Source organism: Candoia aspera, chromosome 8, assembly GCF_035149785.1.
Source record: "Candoia aspera isolate rCanAsp1 chromosome 8, rCanAsp1.hap2, whole genome shotgun sequence".
Lineage (NCBI taxonomy): Eukaryota > Metazoa > Chordata > Lepidosauria > Squamata > Boidae > Candoia > Candoia aspera.
In genome coordinates this window covers 78,136,200-78,153,973 of record NC_086160.1, presented here as the reverse complement: position 1 = coordinate 78,153,973, position 17,774 = coordinate 78,136,200, and the positions used below count along the sequence as shown (strand labels likewise).

The window sequence follows — 17,774 nt, the reverse complement described above, 5'->3', positions numbered from 1 at the left end:
TCCAGAGTTATATAAAATTATGCATGGTGTGAAGAAAGCCCTTAGGAAGGACCTGACGGTCCTTGTGGGACATCCCGTGGGACGTTCTAGAAGATGCAGATAAACACAGGGTACTATCCTCCCCCAAGATGCCTTTGTAGGCAGCTCCATCCAGAAGAGGCATTTCCGTCCAGCCCTGGCATCAGCAACAGTTCAGAAGAGCAAAGCCCCTACGAATGGATGCCCAGCTCTCTCCAGTTCATGGTAGCAAAGCCACCAAGAGATCAGTAGGCCTTCCTACTGAGGAAAGGCAGCGCAAGAGTCCTGTTGCCCTGATGTTACATTTGGGGATGCAATCAGTGGGGGCATCCACCTGGGTAGTGCGCTAATGCTGTCTTTGGGATCGGCCATGGAAGCGTCCCTGACCTTTCTCCCCCTCCTCCTGTTGGTGGCAGGGATGAGGGGCGTCCTGCCCAGATAGACCCTGGATCCCCCTGAAGTTGTGTGACCATGCAGCAGGAATTTGGAGGGGTGGAAGTGTTGGTGGGCCTGTGGATGCAAGGGAGGGGGTGCTGCTACTACATCAGAGGCCAGCCTGCCTTCTCATTCACCATATAGTTTTTGTTGGAATTATCAGGGATCAACTCAGCATTGTCCCATAAGCATAAGGGGGATCGCCCTAGGAAATCACCCTTGCTATTCCACATAGAAAGTGTCTACAAAGAACCAGTGATGATTAAGTGCTTCAGTAAGTGCTTACTGAATAAAAGTAAGCTATCTCTATTTTTCTTCATCTAACTACAGTGTGAAGACTGAATTTATTTCTAAACGTAATTAAGCTTAATGTGCAAGTTCTCTTATTTGGTTCACGCTTCTACTCTGCAAGATTGCTGTGAGCTGCTTGGAGTTCTTTTATTAACCTTTAAAAACTCCATCAAGGGTTATGGGCCCAGTTCAGACCAGTGCAACCCAGCAGAGTCCAATATACTGACCAAGAACCGATTTTTGAAAAGGCTTTGGCCTCACAGCCAAAAAGAAAGCCTCTTGCACATTTAAAAAGGCAAAGTTCAGAAAGTTTTTTTCTTCTCTCTGAACAATGGAGAGAGAGGAGGGAGTTCCCCCCATACCAAGATTGACTGAGGATAATTATTCAGCGTGGCTATTCAGATGAAGGATGCAGCTAGATTTTGAAGATAGTTTGGATGCTCTGGATTTACCTGAACCTAAACCAGAGGATGGGGAGGAAGCCAAAAACCAATGGAAGAAAAAGGATAAGAGAGCGAAAATTCTTATTGCCAGATGACTTCCAGATCACAGATTAGCAGAGATTAAAGATACTGCTACTGCTAAGGAAATGATTGTTTATGCACCCTGTACTCAGAAGCTGATGATCAGAAAGTGACCTCTTTGGTACGAGAACTGCATGCATGCAATTTGGAAGACAATGTAAATGTAAATGACCACCTGATCCAGCTACAGTCTTTGACCAGCTGAGCACAGTCCAGAATCTAATGAATGAAAAACTTAAGATGTCTTTTGTGCTGAGTACTTTACCAAATAATTTTTTTCCATTTGTGCTGGTCTGAATATAGAAGGGAAAAATCTCTCTCAAATTTTTGGAATGATAAGATCAGAAACTCGACAAAATTTGCATAACAATAGAGAGGCTGGCAGAGACATTGGTTACCAAGCAACGAAGGGTAAACATGAGCCAGAGCAATCAGTGACACATCAGAGAAACAAAAGGAAAGAAAAGAGAGCGATTGTATGTGATTCATGTAAAAAGCAAGGACATATTGCAAGGTTCTGCAGAAACAAGGATTTTTTCAAGGATAAATTCAAGGAAAAATCTTTTAAAGGTGAAAAGGCTTTACACACTGTTTATAAAGCTGATACCAATAAGTGTCCTAGACGATGGGTAATCAATTTAGGGGCTGGCAAGCATCTATGTGGGAATAAAAGTGACTTTTGTGAGCTAAATGAAACCACAGGAGGAAGCATAACATTAGCAGATGGCAATTCAACTTTGATTCAAGGAAAAGGAAGTGTGCCATTGCAATGCATCAATGGAAATTAATACAAAGATCTCATAGCAGAAGATGTTTTCTATGTGCCAGACTTAGAAGTTAATTTACTAAGTGTTTTAACATTGAATAACAAAGGCTTTGATGGTGATTTTTAATGCTAACGGTGAATGTAAAGTCACCAGTGGAGAAAAGATTTATGTTACAGGCTTTCAAAAGGATGGCGTCTACCAGGTGCACTGCAAACAACTGCCACCAGATGTCAGCCTCGCCTGTCAGCAGCAAAAGGAGGACAACAGTGCCACCACCTGGCACAGACATTTTGCGCACCGTGATTTTAACCCAATTTAAAGAATAAAAACTGAAGGCATGGTAAGAGACTTTGAAATAAGCAACCATGATAAATGCCAATCAAAATGTGTGATATGCATCAAAGGAAAGGCAACAAGACCAGCCATACCCAAACAAAGGGGAAGGCAGGCAACCAAGCCACTCGAACTTATCCACACTGATTTGTGTGGACCTCTTCAAGCATCAGTGGGTGGAAATAAATATGTCTTATGCTTTATAGATGAGTTTTCCAGATACTATGTGACCTACCTAATGAAGGAGAAATCCCAAACAGAGGACATGCTGAAAACATATGTAGCCATGGTGACTAACAAGTTCAACAGAACCCCTCAAGCCCAAGGGACCACGGAGGTGAGTTTATTTCACAAACCATGCAAATATACCTAACACAGCTAGGTGTAGAACACAGACTAACCACTCCATACACACCTGAACAAAATGGAGTTGCAGAAAGGAAAAATTGCTCACTGATGGACATGGTAAGATTTGCTTTTAGAAGCAGATCTGCCTGACAAATACTGGGCAGATGCTGTTTTAACAGCTACATACTTACAGAATAGACTGCCAACCAAAGCCAACAAGGTAACACCTTTTGAGCTATGGCATGAATGCAAACCAAGCGTAAAGCATCTGAGAGTGTTTGGATCCAAGGCTTATGCACACATACCAAAGGAGAAGAGATCCAAACTAGACCCCAGAGCTGAAGAAGGCATCATGATTGGGTATGCTCCAGGAAGCAAGGGATACAGAATCCTGAACCCAAAGACAGGAAAAGTAAGCACATGCAGAGTGGTGTACTTAGATGGGCGCGAGAGAGGCTACCATAGTCGTGCTGATGATGACTGCAGAAACCAACAGTGGCAGTTAGCAGCTTGAGATGTTTAGCCCAACGTTCGAAGACACAACCACCACGCCGACCCAGGGGGAAATAAAAGCCCAGGAAGAAACTCCACTAGAGTCAGATGATGAGGCCACAGATGCAGAAGGGGTTGAACCACCAAGCGCCACTCCTGAACCTGCTCCAAGACACGCATCACGACCCAACAAAGGAGTTCCAGCCAAGAGACTCACCTACCTCACAAGGTCATCGTTACCCAAAGAACCTGCATCATGGAACGAAGTGCAGCAAATACCACCAGTTGAAGCAAGCACAAGAAAAGCTAGAGGCTCTGCACAAGAACAAAACATGGACTTTGACAAAACTACCAACAGGCAAGAAAGCCACCGGATGCAAATGGGTTTTCAAAGCCAAACAAGATGAAAATGGAGAAGTACAAAGATACAAAGCTAGACTAGTTGCAGTTCACAAAAATATGGACTTGATTACGATGAATGTTTTGCTCCCGTTGTAAAACATACCACAATCAGAATGCTCCTGAGTCTTGCAGCTTCCAGGAACGTGAGTGTTGAACACCTAGATGTAAAGACTGCATTTCTACATGGAGAGATAGAGGAAGAACTGTACATGCTGCAACCTCCAGGCTTCACCAATCCCAAGACACATAAATCCACTAGTGGGCATGTATTTTTCTATGGGGGTGGAGCACTAAGCAAGCTACAATGGCACATTCATCCACAGAGGTGGAGTATGTGTCAGCAGCAGAAGCATGCGAAGAGGTTTCATGGCTCAAGCTACTGCTTGAAGACACGGGAATAGAGGAATCTACCCCTATTCAGGTCTACAAAGACAACCAAAGTTGTATTAGACTCTCACAGTCAGAAAAGATTAATGGGAGAACTAAACACACTGATGTTAAGTATCATGTAGTAAAGGACTTGCAAGAGCAAGGTATAGTCAGACTAAACTATTGTCCCACAAGGAACATGACTGCGGACATTCTCACGAAGCTGTTGCCGAGGAGCAGTTATCAAGAACTGCGGAAGAAGCTGAACCTTGTGAACTCTGAGACATGCTAACTTGAGAAGTGGTGTTGGAATTATCAGGGATCAACTCAGCATTGTCTCATAAGCATAGGGGGGTCGCCCTAGCAAATCGCATCTCTATTGTGCTTGTGTGATGTCACATGGGTCACCTGACTTCCTCTTCCTCCTCCTCCTTGGGCTTGGGGATTAACAGTCTCCATTGCCTCGTGGGCAGACATGCAAGCAGGGGGGCTGCAGAATGCAGCTCCTCACCCTTGCTATTCCACATGGAAAGTGTCTACAAAGAACCAGTGATGATTAAGTGCTTTCTACTACGAATCTACTTGTATCCAGATATACTGAATAAAAGTAAGCTATCTCCATTTTTCTTCATCTAACTACAGTGTGAAGACTGAATTTATTTCTGAATGTAATTAAGCTTGATGTGCAAGTTCTCTTATTTGGTTCACGCGTCTACTCTGCAAGATTGCTGTGAGCTGCTTGGAGTTCTTTTATTAACCTTTAAAAACTCCATCAGTTTGCTGGTGAGCCCTGAAGAGTTAAGCTGGGCTACAAGGGGGTTCAGTGCATTGTGGGAATCAACCATAAAAGGTTGATTTGTTTGGAGATCGGTTATTCGGGTCATTCCCACCCTTATGACATTCCAGAAGTTAGTAAAAACCACATCATTTTCCCAGGCCTTGGGATAAGGTGGTTGTGTAGCCCTTTTAGTTAGTTAGCTTAGTTTTATTTAACTTAAGACGGCATTTGATCTTCTTCATTTTTGTATGTATCATCTTTACGTTATGAGCTGCTCAGTGAAACTTAAATAGACATTCAAATGTGAGTGCAGCAGTTGTGTTTCGGTAGCCACATTTAGTGCGCTGTGTGAACCCAGCTCTTGTGTGTGATTCCCAACTCTGCAGGTTCCGAAGGGGCTGCCTCCAGTTACCACGTCAAGCAGCTTGAAGAGCAGAACGGCCGACTGAAGGAGGCCCTTGTGAGGTACGGCACGTGTGCTTGGCGATGACATTGCAGCAGCCCTTAGACAGATCCCTCTGCTCCTTTTTTCTTCCTTTTGAAATATTTTTATTAGAATTTTACGGCACAGTAAGTATAAAAAATGAAAACAATGAAAAAGAAAAAAGATAGGAAATAAGAAAAAAAAAGAAAAAACAAAATTATGACACAATGTATATTTAACACCCATTCCCCACATTTTCTCCCATATATCCATATTTATATTATAACCAAAGTTTGCAGCCCATTTTACCATAGAGTCTTTAACCTGTGCCTCCTTTGTTTCAAACCTTAATAATAGTTTCTACATTTTAGCTATTAAATGATCATCGTTTGTACATAACTCTATTTCAAAGTCAGTTTTCTTCTCAATCCCAGTCGCAGTCCATCTGCTCTGTTCTGAGGAGCCAAGCTCTAGCTCACCCTGGATGTCACAGGAGGGACAGGACAGGGCCAGAGAAGCTGGAGAAGGCTGGGTGCGGGGATGGGGAGAGGCAGACTTCTGCCCAGGCGCCTTTCTCGGTCAGGGCAAGAAGCTCCCTCCTCCCCTGGTTTTGGGGGAGGCAGAGGCCACTTCCCTCCCTGTCCTGTGTGTGACTCCCAGCACCTTTTTGCCATGGAAGGATGCGGGACCTGTCTGCCTCGGAGAAGCAGGAGCACGTGAAAGTTCAGAAGCACATGGAGAAGAAGAACGCAGAGCTGGAGTCCCTTCGTCAGCAGAAGGACAAGCTGCAGGAGGAGCTGAAGCAGGCAGAAGGGACCATCGATGAGCTGAAGGAGCAGGCAAGTCGGCCCCGGAGCCTTCAGGCCACGCCTGGCACCATTTTGCTCTGGAAACTCTGCCCTGGAGCCAGCAGCTGTTTACCTGGTCCCCTTAATTCATACTCCCATCTCAGGTGGATGCTGCTCTGGGGGCCGAGGAGATGGTGGAGACGCTGACAGAGAGGAACCTCGATTTGGAGGAGAAGGTCCGAGAGCTCCGTGAGACAGTTGGAGATCTGGTGAGAGCAGGCAGACGGGAGCCTTGCTTGAGGTGGGCGGACCGTCTGATCTGGCCAGCTGGCTCGGAGCCACCGCTGAGGCAGGGGAGAGTGTGCCGCGTTTCCTCTCCCACACTGAACGCAGGGGGGGCTCGCTTGGGATGCCCGAGAGATCAGCTTTTTCCTGGCCCCTCCTTTAGGAAGCCATGAACGAGATGAACGATGAACTGCAGGAGAACGCGAGGGAGACTGAGCTGGAGCTGCGGGAGCAGCTGGACATGGCAACGGCTCGAGTCCGCGAGTCGGAGAAGCGGGTGGAGGCCGCGCAGGAGACGGTGGCTGACTACCAGCAGACCATTAAGAAATACCGAGAGCTGACGGCCCACTTGCAGGTACTGACGGGCTTCAGAGGTGGGTGCAGAGAGAGGCAGGTCAGAGTGGGATGGATGGATGGATGGATGGATGGAGCGAGAGAGGCGTGAGCAGAAGGAAAAGTGCTTGAGGATCTGTGTGGAGCAGGAGTTGGAAACCCAACCAGAGACTTCCTCTCTGTATTGTAATTTATATGGATACATTTGTTAGCTGTTTGAAATATTTTAACCCCACCTGTATGAAATGGCTAACAAAAATAAGGAAGTTGACAATACAACACCCAGAATAATACGCATTTACAGTATGTATTTAAAACACCAGTTTTAAAGCCCCATCTTGCTGGGGCGCCGCTCCTGGAGGTTTTCAAGCCAGGGTTCATTAGCCACTTGTCCGGGACGGTCTGAGAATTCCTGCCCGGGGCAGAGGCTGGATGAGAAGACGAGCCTTGGTGACACTGACCCTCCTCCCTACAGGATGTTAACCGAGACCTGATGAGCCAGCAAGAGGCATCTGCGGAGCGACAGCAGCAGCCTCCCCCGGAAATGTTTGATTTCAAGATCAAGTTTGCCGAGACAAAAGCTCACGCCAAGGTACGGGTAGCCTCTGCCTGGATGGCTGGCCCTGGCTATGGCTCTGGCGGCTTCTGCAGGAGGCGCGCAGGTGGGAGAGGCTGGGTAGTCCGTCGGCCAGTCCGTGTTCCCTTGTGCGGTTGCAGGCAAATGACCTCGCCCAGTGGCAGATGTTAAGGGAGGGGGCGCAAAGTAGGGGCCTCTGGCTCGACCTCTCACCCCCACCAGCAACAGGGTTCCTTTCACCTTGCTCCAAGCAGCTTCTTCCTCTCCTCTCCTTACATCTATTTTCCACTTACTCTGTTGGGGATTAATAGAAGAGAATCCCCGCGATGCAGGGTTGAACTGTGGAGTCCTCGGTGCTCTCTGAGCTCGGCTGTTGGCCTGCAGATGCTTCACTAGCTGACTCGGCAACGTCGTCAGTGCGTGTAACCACAGTGCAAGCCCCACCCTCCCTCGCACTGACGATGTGACCTAGTTGGGCACGAAACCGCCAGGCTCAGAGAGCACCGAGTACCCCCCGTTAACCCTTTAACGCTCCTTAATACAGGCCGTGAACGTCCTCCTTTTGCAGCCATGCTAGCCACACTCCTCCCCTCCTTTTCTTCAGTGTCCTTTTTTTCCCAAGACCTCCGTACGCAATCCGTCGTGCCTTTTGATTCATCCATTTTCCTTGCGCATGCACACATTGCAGGCCATTGAAATGGAGCTGCGCCAGATGGAGGTGCAGCAGGCCAACCGGCACGTCTCCCTGCTCACGTCCTTCCTGCCTGACAGCTTCCTGCGGCACGGCGGGGACCACGACTGCGTCCTGGTGCTGCTGCTCCTCCCACGGCTGGTGGGCAAGGTACTCGAGGGCGCTGGCAGCGGCTGCTAGAATCTCCCCCCCATCTTTCTCGTAGGTCCCGATGCTCCCTTCTTGGCTTGGGCTGCATTATGGGTTGCCTTTTTCATTCAGACATTCCCCTTAGTATCTGTGGTTGAAAAAGACCTTGAACTGACTTGTGACGTGTCAGTAGCATTAAAAATGCTCTGCTTTGGATAAACGTGTTGCTGGTCTTCCTTCTCCTGTTTTTATGAGGTTAGCTTGTTTAATCATGCATACTCGGGATGCGCAACAACTCCAATTCTGTTTATGGAGGAACCTTGTTTTTTAAATTACGAGTCATTTTTCAACCTGCTTTGAAGAGGCAAATTAATATTTTCCTATTTTTCAACAAAACAGTAGATTTTAGAAAGCTGAAGAAAATTATAGGTGATCTAGTAGCAAACTATGCTCGGTAATTTCTTTTAGTTGTGATTCGGGGCTGACCCCAGTTCTTGGAGAAGCCCCCCAGTCAGAGGAAGCCTTCTGGGCAGGGCTAGATCAGAGGGGCCTGGTGTGAAGCACTGCTGAGTTGTCTAGGGGTGCCCTGCGCCCCAAAAGAGAAGGGAGCCAGACCATGTTTCCCGTAAGTGCCCAGGATTCTAGCCACCAGCTGCAGCAGCACAGAGATCTGCAGGTGAAAACGGGGCTTCCAGGAGGGCAGGGGCCTCTCTTGCCCTCCCGCCTCCGTGGTCTTGGGTAGGGTGTGGAAATAGGGGTCCTGTCTGTGGAGGGCTCAACAGCTTCTGCCTCCCTGAAACAGGCCGAACTGATCAGCAGACAAGCGCAGGAGAAATTTGAGCTGAGCGAGGACTGTACCGAGCGAGCCGGTCTTCGGGGGGCACCGGGAGAGCAGCTGAGCTTCGCTGCTGGGCTGGTCTATTCCCTGCTCCTTCTGCAAGCAACACTCCACAGATACGAGCAGTGAGTGGGCACATGCCAGGCCTGGCAGGGGGGTCTGGAAGGGGGCCGAGAGGCCCCTGGGCTTGGCCCAATGGTCTGTGCTCATGCCGTTCCAGGGCCTTAAGTAAGTGCAGTGTGGAAGTCTACAAAAAAGTGGGGATGCTTTATCCGGAGATGAGTGTGCACGAGAGATCCTTGGATTTCCTGATTGAGCTGCTGCACAAGGACGAGCTGGACGAGACGGTCAATGTAGAGCCCCTGACCAAAGCCATCAAGTACTACCAGGTGAGTGTTGGCAGCACCAGCCTCCCAGAATCCGGACCACAAGGAGGGCCCTGGTGCCTTAGTTTGGCTCCTCCCCCTGCAGGCCCGATGGCTGGGGGTGGCAGGGTCCAAGAAGGGCGATGCTGGCAGCTTTGGGTTCCATGGGAGTGAAAACCTTTGCTTCCCCCCCCAGCATCTGTACAGCATCCACCTGGCTGACCAGGCTGAGGATTGCACTATGCAGTTGGCTGACCACATCAAGGTAAGGGAAGCTGGGCCCCTGCACAAAGGGCTCCTGTCGGGGGGCTCAGGCCTTGCTGCTCCTGTTTGCCCCCTTGGGGGCAGAAAGAACAGTGCTCCATTGGTGGGGGAGGCTCCCAAAGCCTCCTGGTGGTGCTGGCTCTGCTCCAAGCTGAGAGTGCTGTGCTTCCTTGCAGTTCACCCAGAGTGCCTTGGACTGCATGGGCGTGGAAGTGTGCAGGCTGCGTTCCTTCCTCCAGGTAAGACACCTGCCTCACCTGGCCCTCGAGGCTGCTTGGGCCCGAACCTGGCTGACTTGTCCCTTCTCATCTGCAGACTGGGCAGGAGGTGTCAGACTTCGCCATCCTCCTGAGGGACCTGGAGACCTCATGCAGCGACATCCGACAGTTCTGCAAGAAGATCCGGCGACGCATGCCTGGCACTGACGCTCCTGGCATTCCTGCAGCCCTTGGCTTTGGACAACAGGTGGGTGGTCTGCCTAGCCCAGCCCTGCCCCGCTGGCAGGATTAAGCACTCCCCTTCCAGCAAAGAGCCCCCTGCAGAGACTGAGTTGCCTGTTGACCCTGTGCCACATTCTTTAATCTTACAGGTCTCGGACACACTGCTGGACTGCCGCAAACACCTGACCTGGGTGGTGGCCGTGTTGCAGGAGGTGGCGGCGGCAGGGGCTCAGATGATTGCTCCCTTGACCGAGAATGAGGGCCTGCAGGCCGTGAAATTGGAGGATTTGGCCTTCAAGGCCAGCGAGCAGGTGAGGATGCTCTGCTTCCTTTGGAGGGGTCCGATCCCAGGTTGCCCCTTCCTTTCCCTTCCTCCGCACTGCGCGTTCCTCTACAACTGAAGATCGGCGTTCCTTCTGGTGAAGCTGGTTTTCCCGATTTCAGCACAGACTTCAAGGTAAGAGCCTGATGGCGATCTCAGCACCCCGGGCCATGCCAGAACTGATTGTCTGCTTGTGCCGGGGATCCTCTGCGGAGTATCTGGCAGGGAGGTGATTCCTGCCTCTCACGAGGAGAGGACGCTGACCTTCTCTGGCACCCAGACGGTGATGAGGGGAAGGGCTGCCAGTCGCGTCAGTGGTCTGGACTGGCCGGGGCTACTTCAGTTCATGTCCCTCCTGACCAAGCAGGGTGTGCTTGGAAGGCCACATTTCTGAAGCCTCTTGAAATGTGGGCATGGCACTTTCCTCTTTCATGGCTGCAGACTCTCTGGGAGGTGCCGATCCAGGCAAGGACTAGCTTTCAGATTCCTTTCCAGATCTACGGAGTGCAAGGCATCAGCCCATACGAGTGCCTGCGACAGTCCTGCAATATCCTCATTGCCACCATGAACAAGATGGCCACTGCCATGCAGGAGGGGGAATATGATGCAGACAAGCCCCAGACCAAGGTGAGCTCCCCACTGGCTACAGAGCATCTGCAGGCAGCTCCTGGATTCGCCTCCCCAGCTAAGGACTGACTTAGCTTGAGTAGGCAGGTAACTGGCAGCTCTGAGTTTGGAAGTTTATTGCCAGATTCTGAGCAAATGATAGCCAATTCTTCTTGCAGCCCCTTCCTCCAGTTGAGCTGCGGGCAGCTGCACTTCGGGCTGAGATCACCGATGCTGAGGGCCTGGGACTCAAGCTGGAAGATCGAGAGACCGTCATCAAAGAGCTCAAGAAGTCTCTTAAAATCAAGGTACGTTTGGCAAACTGTTTGCATCATTCAGCTTGTGAAAGGGAGGTAGGCCAGGATTGCTGCCTAACTCTACAGAGCCAGTGGGGCATCCATGGAGAACATCCTGCACTAGACTCAGGCCCCTTGGCCACACGCCCATCTTTCCCCTCTATGCCCCAGGGTGAAGAGCTCAGTGAAGCCAACGTGCGTTTGAGCCTCCTGGAGAAGAAGTTGGACAGTGCCTCTAAAGATGCTGATGACCGGGTGGAGAAGATTCAGACCAAGCTCAACGACACCCAGGCGTTGCTGAAGAAGAAAGAGAAGTAAGCGAGGGGACCCAGCACAGTGCTTTTTGAGGCCCTTTACCTCCTCCAGTGGAAAGGGTCTCAGAGCCACTTATTGATCACTGAAGTGAGATGGCCCCTGATTTCAGGCCTAACTGCCTACAAAAACCACAGGGAGAAAGGAAACACGGAGTAGTCAGAAACTGAGGTTTAACATGTGTGTGTCGTAGTGGCCTGGAATATCAGTCCAGACTTGTAACGCAACCAGATCTGTACCCCCATCCCAAGCCTGCCGGAGGTCATCCACAGGTGCGATCAGTGCTGTCTCAGTATGTGACCAGAGCTGAATCCTGACCGAAGTGGGTCCAGGGTCCTCTGGAGCTGTAGACCAACCACCTTCCCTCAAAAGGGAAGCTGGGTTAGGGTTAGGGTTGCCACGGCATCTGTGAACTCATGAGCCGCCTCTGATCCGTACCCAGGGACGGTAGGTGGAAGTGCCCCAGAACCATCTGCCTGGGGAACTCCACCGCCATGTGGGCCACGGATGCAGGCAGCTCAGGGAGGGAGGGAGGGAGGTTGCTATGCAGCAGGGAGACTGGTACACAAGTGGGGTCCCTTCTGATCTCAGCAGCCCAACTCCTGGCTCAAACCCAGGAATCCAGCCAGCCAACCACATCACCAGGAAGCTGGCACCAGCCTTGGAAGCGCTCGTGCCCCCGCATCCCTTGGCTCAGGCACCGGCTACACCCCCCCCCTTCCTCAACCAAACATCCACCATTTATCCACTCCCTACAATCCACCCCATTCTGCTTTCACCCGAGTGGGCAGGGGGAAGAGCCACGCACAGCAGGAGTGATCTGGGGGTCTGTCCTTGCCACCCGTCCCTCACCTGGGGGACAAACCATAACAGTACCCTAGAAGACAACTCTCCCGCTATAACCCTCACCAAAAAACCCTCAGACCAAAAGTCCAACGTTCTGCAAGTACAAACTCCAAACGGCGAGGGAAGGAAAATCCTGGAATTAGTTGCAATTAGAATAGTAAGCTAACTGCTGCTTGGTGAGATGTTAGTCTGTAGTGACTGCTACCAACTAGTCAAATTGCAGAAAGATTGGTGAAAGGGATGATTAAAACAAAACAAAATCTAAAAACACAGCCAAAATATTGCAGGCAGCTCTGACTGGCAGAATAGAAAACTCTGTTTGTACCCTCAAACAGGTAAGACACAGAGCTAATCTCGGCATCCTGCAGTTAGCGGCTGCTTAGCACCTCTCAGCTGGAACTGCTCTGTCCCTGCCAGGCAGGCACAACTGCATGTCCATGCTACAGGTTTTTAAAAAGATGTTTCCAACCTTGCCTAGGGATGCCTGGTAGGCTGCAAAAAGGGACTTGTGCTGCTTAATTGCATGAACAGTAGTCATTAATGTTACAGGACCAAAGCAAAGCAAAAGAAAACAGCAACACCAGCTCTGCCAAGAATATCAGCATTTAATTAAATGGAACCCAGGAATTTGCTTACTTAATGCACCGTGAGCTTGAGATCAAAGCATGGAAGCATGAAGAGTATGTACAGATCCAAGCCTCAGCAAACCAGCCTAGAACCTTCTCCTTGCGACACTGCTTTAAAACTAAAATGCAAAGCAGCAGCACCACCTTTGAACTAAATTGGGATGGGGTAGTCCAGCTGAAGGTCCAGCACAGCCCTGGTCCTCTCTGCCTCTTCCTGCCAGCAGGGTCAGATCCAGAGCAACTCCTCAGCGGACTGCACACTCTGCTCCTCCAGTACCCAAGCAGCCCACCTAACCTCAGTCAAAAGAAGTAGTCCTCTGATGTGGTCCAGAACTTTGGCACATGAGGCTAGAACAAAGGGCGTGTTTTGCTTTGAGTGTGAAGCTCTCGAAGTGTTTCCGTGCAAACGGTTTTGCCCCCTCCCCTCAAAACCAAGGCCCAGAGGAAGAGCGATCCTCCAGGGATGCCAGCCAGACTCAGTGCCGGTGCTGCGTCTCCTTCTCCATGCAGGGAGTTTGAGGAGACAATGGACGCCCTCCAAGCAGACATCGACCAGCTGGAGTCGGAGAAGCTGGAGCTGAAGCAGCGACTCAGCAGCCAGTCCAAGCGCACCATCGAGGGCCTGCGCGGGGCCCCTCCCTCGGGCATTGCCTCAGTCATCTCCAGCATCGCAGGAGGTGGGTCCTTGGATGGCGAGGCAGGGGGAGCTGCAATGGGCCCCGGGGCCCTCGGCGCTGGGCAAGGGCCTGGGCCAGGCAGCCTCCAGTCGGCTGCTTTGCTTGTTCAGGCCATGGGGTGGGCAGTGTGGGCAGGCGGGGCAGGGGGCAGTGGGCCACGGGGCAAGGGGAGCCACTGCTTCAAGCGCTGGACTGGGGGCTGGGGGCCAGAGGACAGATTTCAGCAGCAGGGGGTGGACGAGGCGCACCAGCTGGAAAGGCTGCTGTGGCGAGCTGCTGGGTTGGGCTTCAGGGTGCCAAGGTGCTGGACCTCTGTGGGTGCAGCCCAGCCCTGAGGAGTTGGTGCAGCTCCACCCACCGTAGCGCTTGGGATCTGTCCTGGCTCATCCATGCGTAACGCAGCCGCAAAGCTTCCAGAGAATGGGCAGGATCCCCCCCACCCGGCAGGGAAACACACCACATAAACATGCCCATAAAAGGAGGTGCCCCCCCCGCTGCCTGTATCCCACCTTCCTACTTCCAGGGCCGGTGGGGGAAAGGGGGGTAGAGTGGCTGCCATTCTGGGCTGTTCTTTAACTGGCTCCTCCTTGTCTCTTTCACGCACCTGCTGCAGAGGAACAGCAGAGAGGTACACCCCTGGGAGCGGTGCTCGGCGGGGAGGGGAGAGCAGGGTGGGGCTGCAGGGAAGAAGGGGCCTCTGGAGAGGGGCTGGGTGGGGCTGTCAGTCCCCCTGGCCTTGTCACAGCAGGAGCAGTGCTGAATGGGGAGGCGGAAGCTCCCCCTGCCCCAGCCCAGGGCTTGAAGCATGTTAAATCACCCTCCCTCCCCCGTTTGCCGACATTCCCCCCATCCCTACAACGTGTTCTCGGGATGTGAGAAATCTGGCCTGGACGCTCCCCCAGGAAGTGGATGCCCAACGAGGGCTAAAGCTGGATGTTTGGCCCCCCAAATGCCAGGATGTGTGTGTGGCAAGTGGTTGGTGGAAGTAGCTGCCCAGGCTGTTCCCTGACCTCTGACCGCACGTTGGGTGCCAAGCGTCCTCCCGATGGCCGGGGCCTCATCCAGCCAGCAGCGCCCATGGTGGGACCTTGCACCAGAGAGGTTTCACCACTTCCTCCGGAACAAAGCACCGCGGCATCTCCAGGGAGACCCCCTGCTGACAGCCTTGCCTGTCTGCTCCTCTCCCTGCAGGCGTGGGTGCCGGCCAGGCGATGGTGGGGGGTTCTGGCCCCGTGCAAGTGAAGGATTCCCCTCTCCTCCTCCGGCAGATTGATGCCCTGCAGCTGTCCATTAAACACCTAAAAAACGAGAATAACCGGCTGAAGGTGAGAGGCAGAAGGTCCCCTGGTGCCAAGGAGAGGCCGCAGCAAGAGCCTTTCCCCAGTGGCCCGGGCCTTTGGGAGCGGCTGCTTCGCGCTCCTTTCTGCTTGAGTTTGGACCCCCGCCCCATCCCTCGTGCTCGGAGGCGCTGGGATGGGAGGGCCGCTGAGTCGCCTGGGCTGCTCTCAGCTGCTCCTGCCTGACCTCCTTCCTCAGGGCGCCCAGATGAGGAGGGAGCTGACGTCGCTGCCCCCCCTGCACGTTCCTAAGCTCTCGCTGCCCAAGGACAGGCAAGGGGATGAAGTGGTGTCCAGTTCGCTGTATCGCAAGACAAGCCGGCTGCTGGAGACCCTCTTTCAGATGAGTGCAAATGCCCGGGTAGTGGATATCACGCGGCGGAAGGCAGGTGCGCCGGGGCACAGGAGGAGCAGCGGCCAAAAGGCGCCCTCCCCCCCCCCACTCCCTCACCTCTCCCCCCTTCCTCCGGCAGCAGGCAGTCCGGCAGCTCAGCTCCTGGAGCAGACGGCCCGCCTGGCATCGCTGAGCGAAGCCATCGAGAAGCTGAAGGTAATCCCCGGGGGCTCTGAGGGCGCAGCTCTTCCCAAGGAGTGCCCAGAGAGATGGGGGGCAGCACCTCTCTCTCCGTCTTGTGGCCAGAGCTGCCCTGGGTCCCCCGTGGGAAGCCCTCAGGCGTTGTTAGATCTTAGTGGATCTCCATCTCTACTACAGGACTGATGGCTGTGTTTCTCTCCTGCTCCAGGATGAAGTCAGGAAGGAGACGATCGTGCAACACCCTGGAGCCAGTATTCCTACAGACTTTGGCACATTCCCATCGGTGCCCTTCCTGAAGGTGAGGGATTTTTCCTGGAGTCAGAAAGGGAGGTGGCAGGGGGAACTCGCTACGACCCCATTTTGCATCCCTGCCTGCTCTTCTCTTCTCCCTCTTCTCCCCAGGCCAAAGAAGAACAGAAAGACAACACTGTCTACATCGGCCGAGTGACCTTCCCCTGCCAGCCAGGCCATGGGCAGGTGCACAAGCTGGTGTTGACGCCAGAGCAGCTGCACAAGCTCCACGCCCGCCTCATCTCTTAGGCATGCCCACCTGCCCCGCCTCTGGCTCGCACGCCCTGCCAGCTTCCTGCCTCGCCCCCCCCCCCAGGTGCCAGCCTCATTAGCCGGAGGCTGCCCTTGGGTAGGAGTCGGGGTGGGGCGGTCTTTCTGGTGGCCCTGGGGGTGCTTGGCCAAGGGGGGCGCTTGCTTCCATTAAGGCCAGGCGCTTGTTTTGCACCCCTCCTCACAGCCCAGCGGCCTCTGGCCTCTTTTCTTTTCCTCCACTGTTTTTGTTAAGGACCCTGAACAGGTGTCTTGGTGGGAGGAGCCCAGAAACCTGCAAGCTCTGTGAGGCAGACATCTTTGTGCATGTTGACTTCCTTGGAGGACTGGAGATACACACAAATAAATCTCTCTGAAACGCAACCCGAGCTGGGGCCATCATTCAGGGGCTTACCGGGGGCTCGAGTGCAGGTGCCCAACACCTCTCCCTTTGCTGCTGCTGCTGCTCTCCAGAGCTGGGCTCCCTTCACCCAGGCAAGCCTCCCCCACCAAGAGGAGGCACGATTGCTTTGGGAAGGGCCAGCTGCGCTCCAGACTTCTGCTGGGGATGCAGCAAGCACTGGGCTTAAAAGGAGGGCTGCCCTGCATTCAGTGGGACTTGCTGGCTGCAGGCGTGGTGGCAAACTACAGCCTAGCCCAGTTTGTGGGCCAGGCCAGTGTGTTACAGTGCTTTGCCTTCAGGGTAGGGACTTGCAAATGGACCATTCTTTATACAGAACGGCTGGTTTGGGGGGCGGGGCTGGACTAACCTTAAGCCCATTTAGGATCTCAGTCCCCAGTGGTTATGCCAACCACAAGAGGCAGCCAAATGCCCGCCTCAATTCCAGCATGAGCTGCCCCTGAGACCCCCAGGTATCTCACTTCCTTGCGGGGGGGCATTGAAGCATCAGGGCCCTCATTAAGGCCACTGGGAACCAGTCTGCTGTGCCCTCAAGTGATTACAGTATAGGTTAGTACCAGAGGTGAGCCAGCATTCAGCTCTTTTCACCAGCTGTCCCTTCTCTGCACCCCTCACAATGCCCTATAGAATTCAGAAGGGAACAGGCTTGCTTATTCTCCCTCACCAACTCCCCGCCCACCCTGAGTGTTCCTATCCCCATGGTGCTTGGGTGAATGCAGTTTGCCCCTGGAGGGAGGCAAGACCACCCTTGTCCCTGGATCACCAAGTGTGGAACTGGGACAAGCCAGATCCCACCAACACATGAGAAGAACTGTAGATCCTGCACCCCAAGCCCCCCCAAGTCCTTTTACTCTGCTCGCTTGCTCTTTGGATTCTGACCCCCAGCGCCCGTCTGAGTCATTTGCCCTTATGTGAACACTTTTGTGCACGGCTCACACAAGCAAGACACAAGAGTAGCCACTTTCCCTTTGCAACTGTTATATATTGGGTATTGCACTTACAATCCTGAATGTCCTGAGCAATTGTTCTTACACAAGAATGAATAAAATAGTTATAATTTCCCCCAAAATTGAGTGGTCATGTAGAATGGATGGGAAAATGGTAAAAGATAGCATGGCGTCCTTCAAAGGATCGTTACCTTGTCGTGGTGCTGGAGCTTGAGCAACTCAATGATGCCATGAGCTAAACCGTGAAGGGCCACCCAAGATGGGAAGGTCATGACAGAGAGGTCAGACTAAATGCGATCCCTGGGGAAGGTAATGGCAACCCACCCAGTATTCTTGCCGTGAAAACTAAATGGATCAGTACAACCAGAGATATGTCGGTATACCATCGGAAGATGAGACCCCCAGGTCGGAAGATGGT

General features: G+C 52.5%; 1 protein-coding gene across 3 annotated transcripts in view; it reads left to right on the top strand.

Annotated features, from left to right (window-relative positions):
• DCTN1 (dynactin subunit 1) overlaps nucleotides 1–16,029 on the top strand; it is a 46,719-nt gene extending 30,690 nt beyond the window's left edge. For 2 of the 3 annotated variants that reach the window (XM_063309683.1, XM_063309685.1), the window contains 21 exons: nucleotides 5,144–5,222; nucleotides 5,861–6,020; nucleotides 6,134–6,238; nucleotides 6,418–6,609; nucleotides 7,063–7,179; nucleotides 7,853–8,005; nucleotides 8,787–8,947; nucleotides 9,043–9,211; nucleotides 9,384–9,452; nucleotides 9,628–9,690; nucleotides 9,767–9,916; nucleotides 10,041–10,202; nucleotides 10,709–10,840; nucleotides 10,999–11,127; nucleotides 11,287–11,429; nucleotides 13,410–13,576; nucleotides 14,768–14,901; nucleotides 15,113–15,302; nucleotides 15,387–15,463; nucleotides 15,657–15,746; nucleotides 15,851–16,029. In XM_063309683.1, the coding sequence (XP_063165753.1) occupies nucleotides 5,144–5,222; nucleotides 5,861–6,020; nucleotides 6,134–6,238; nucleotides 6,418–6,609; nucleotides 7,063–7,179; nucleotides 7,853–8,005; nucleotides 8,787–8,947; nucleotides 9,043–9,211; nucleotides 9,384–9,452; nucleotides 9,628–9,690; nucleotides 9,767–9,916; nucleotides 10,041–10,202; nucleotides 10,709–10,840; nucleotides 10,999–11,127; nucleotides 11,287–11,429; nucleotides 13,410–13,576; nucleotides 14,768–14,901; nucleotides 15,113–15,302; nucleotides 15,387–15,463; nucleotides 15,657–15,746; nucleotides 15,851–15,988 (2,780 nt within the window). In that variant the 3' untranslated portion in view covers nucleotides 15,989–16,029. The remainder of the gene's footprint in view (nucleotides 1–5,143; nucleotides 5,223–5,860; nucleotides 6,021–6,133; nucleotides 6,239–6,417; nucleotides 6,610–7,062; nucleotides 7,180–7,852; nucleotides 8,006–8,786; nucleotides 8,948–9,042; nucleotides 9,212–9,383; nucleotides 9,453–9,627; nucleotides 9,691–9,766; nucleotides 9,917–10,040; nucleotides 10,203–10,708; nucleotides 10,841–10,998; nucleotides 11,128–11,286; nucleotides 11,430–13,409; nucleotides 13,577–14,767; nucleotides 14,902–15,112; nucleotides 15,303–15,386; nucleotides 15,464–15,656; nucleotides 15,747–15,850) is intronic. The other variant, XM_063309684.1, reaches the window with a different exon arrangement.
• Nucleotides 16,030–17,774: the final 1,745 nt, after the last annotated feature.